The sequence below is a fragment of the Equus caballus genome, chromosome 12 (genome assembly GCF_041296265.1).
Source record: "Equus caballus isolate H_3958 breed thoroughbred chromosome 12, TB-T2T, whole genome shotgun sequence".
Taxonomy (NCBI): domain Eukaryota; kingdom Metazoa; phylum Chordata; class Mammalia; order Perissodactyla; family Equidae; genus Equus; species Equus caballus.
In genome coordinates, this window is record NC_091695.1 from 27004163 (window position 1) to 27007347 (window position 3185).

General features: G+C 38.9%; 1 protein-coding gene across 1 annotated transcript; it reads right to left on the reverse strand.

Moving 5' to 3' along the window:
* Positions 1-1996: 1996 nt before the first annotated feature.
* OR9I18 (olfactory receptor family 9 subfamily I member 18) lies at positions 1997-2938 on the reverse strand. Its single transcript, XM_001497800.4, has one exon. It carries the CDS (start codon positions 2936-2938, stop codon positions 1997-1999), a length of 942 nt encoding a protein of 313 aa, XP_001497850.4.
* Between the last annotated feature and the right edge of the window lie 247 nt (positions 2939-3185).

Genomic DNA, 3185 nt, shown 5'->3' on the forward strand with positions numbered 1-3185 from the left:
GTAAAAATGAGGGTGATTTTATAGAGAAAAATTATACTTCAATAGAAAGTATAGTACACATTCATGAATATTAGGTTCTAGCTCTGATAATTATCTTTGAGGGTTTTTATTTTCTGTCTGTAAACTGGACTGGATCCTGAATTCTTCTAGTCTCCTGAAATATCTGGCTACAAATCTCCAAAGTAATGTTTTCAATTTTTTCCACCACTTACATTTGGAATCATTGAGAACTGAAGCTGCCCTTTCCCTGAAGCCTTGCAGATGGAAACTGGGCAATTTGATACAAAGTTAAGAGAAATTCAAGTATGTTCCTGTGTAAGCTACTCAGAAATATACCTGAACATCCAATGACATCATTGGAGACATTTCAAACTGCGAAAGATTCTTCCACTCTAACATCTAGAAATCCTTTGGTTGCTATTCCCTAGGCTCAGAAGCTGGTCTATACTTTTCTCCAACCATTAACCTTGTTTTCCTTTTTGTTTCTCTAGAAATGCTTCTTGTTAAATATGTCGTTGCTTGCTTATACAATATAGGTCTAACTTTGGGAGCCCACCTGCATCACAATCTTACTAAGAGACTGTTTAAATGAGATGGAACAACCTATGCCCCTCATCAGCAAGATATCTCTCAAGATTGAGGACTGAAAAATAACAGGGAGAATTGATACCAGCTCAACACAAGGTTGACATAAGGGAAGTCAACCCTTGACCTAGGAGTAACTAACCCAGCTGGATATGCATCATCCAGGAGGTCTAACTTCTCTATAGATTTTATGACCCCTGCTTGTTCATGTACCTCTCAGCTGCAATAAGAAGATAACTTTGGGGGTTTTTGAGTGCCTAGAAATGTAATGATCCCCAAACAGAGAGTCTATCAGGTGTGGCCATTCCCAGTCTGTAGTACCAGAGGGTCAACATTCCTAACTCCTTCCTCTATAACCCACTGGCCTATATAACTGCTTCAAGATTCTGTGTTCCCCTTAAGATGGTTCTTGCAGACATTAGTTAGCCATCCTCACCCTTGCTAGCAAGCTGAACTAAAATGCCCTTTCTCTGCCATCATCTTGCCTCTTGATGATTGGCTTTTGTCTTGTTGTGAGTAGATTGTGCCCTTTGTGCATTAACATTCTGACAATAAATTAAATGTCCTACCATAGACAGAAATAGATAGTAGTTTTCATTACTGAAGAATAGAAAATAGCTTGAGTTAACTGAGGCAGATAGCACATGAATAATGCTTCAGAAATAAAATAGAGCTTCTTACCTTTGATGATAAAGAAATATTTCAAAAGTTATATATGGGACTTGTTCACCTCTACATCAAGAGCAAACTGTTTCCAATATATGTAAATAATTACATCTGTCATTCTAAAGTGTCTTGTTCCTTTATGCCATCTTGGGATGTAGGCTAACATATTCTAGTTGAACATTTCTCATTTCATATCTTCTTTCTCCTCTATTTTTCTTCCTCTGTTTAGTTACTTGTATTTTGCCTGACAAATCCATAAATTAGAAATGATTGAATGTTGAGAAAATTTTCTTTGGTCAAGGCTGGTTTCCACCCCACTATCCACAACAAAAGAATGTGACTGCCCTTACTATATAAATACTAAGGTATTGTTTTGTAAATATTCAAAGGTGAAAATATTAGCTTAGTAGAAAAAATTCAAGTAACTGAGAAAACACTTAACAATACTCATGACAGGAAAGAAAAATAAATTTACATCTTATAACATGTTATCAGTGATAAATCCCTTTGACAGTCCATCTCTCTGAATCATAGCAAGGCATACATTTTTATTGATGTGAAGACTGAGGCAGGGAACTTCTGGCTCAAGGTCAGGGGCTAATAATGAAATTGCTGGAACCCCAATCTATGTTTTTTGGCCTCAATATGTCTTTATCAATACAAGATCTGGTTCATGTGTTAAGGGAACAAGCCAAAAGCCCAAAGGATGACTTGCAGGAACTTCTTAATTGATCGAGCTCAAGTTTTACTCTACTTGAGAAACCGTCATCCTGTTGAGAACTTTCTTCAGAGCCTCCTTCATTTCTTTGTTTCTCGGGCTGTAGATCATTGGGTTCAGCATAGGGATGACCATAGTGTAAAATACTGACACAATCTTGTCTTCCGTGAGGGATTTTCCCATATTACCTTTCAAGTACATGAACATAAGTGTCCCCAAAAAAAGAGCCACTGCAGTCATGTGAGAAGCACAGGTGGAGAAAGTCTTGGCTTTTCCACTTGCTGTATGAATCTTCAGAATATCCCAAATGATGAACAGGCAGGATATGAGAATCACTGTAATGCTGGTTGTAATGACCAAGAAAGCTAAGAGGTAGACCACTTGTTCCCGTGGCCTGGTCTCACTACAGGCAAGCTTCAGCAAAGGTGGGAAGTCACAAAATAAGAAGTCTAAGTGGTTGGACTTACAGAAGGAGATTGGGAAGGTACACCCAGTGTGGATTGTGGAATTGACCATAGCACCAGCATATGCCCCAGACACTAGGCCCCTGTAGGTTTGTGGTGTCATGGTGGTGGCATAGAGGAGAGGATTACGCACAGCCACATAGTGGTCATAGGCCATCACAGCCAAAAGGAAACACTCAGAGCTAGCACAGAGTGTGAAAAAGAAGAACTGAGCAGCACAGCACTCATAGGAGATGACCATCTTATCAGTACCCAAAGTCTCAAGCAACTGAGGGACAATAACAGAGGAGTAACAAGTGTCCAGGAGGGAAAGGTGGCTGAGGAAGAAGTACATGGGAGTCTTGAGGTGAAGGTCACTCTGAATCAGCACTATCATGCCCAAGTTACCCACCACGGTGATGAGATAAAGGACCAGAAACACAAAGAAGAGACCCATCTGCAGCTCTTCCCGCAGTTGAAACCCTATCAGAACAAAATCTGTTACCACAGTGCCACTCTCTGCCATGAATCTTAGGTAGCCCACTAAAATAATAAAAAAAAAATCTCACTGAAGATAAATTAAGGTGAGCATGGCTTGATATGATTATTTTCAGTAACGATAATAATCTTTTAGATTTGTAAAGTACTTTACAATTTTTACTTTATTTCCTTTGATCTTTCAGAAATCCTTGGGAGGGCATAATGTTAATCCCATTTTCGAGAGAAGAATATGAAGGTCAAAGAAGTGAAGTGACTAGCTTATGATTGCATAA

What these genes read in the sequence shown, in the direction of transcription:
- OR9I18 (XM_001497800.4), bottom strand. Translation starts at nt 2,938, where the DNA reads ATGGCAGAGAGTGGCACTGTGGTAACAGATTTTGTTCTGATAGGGTTT.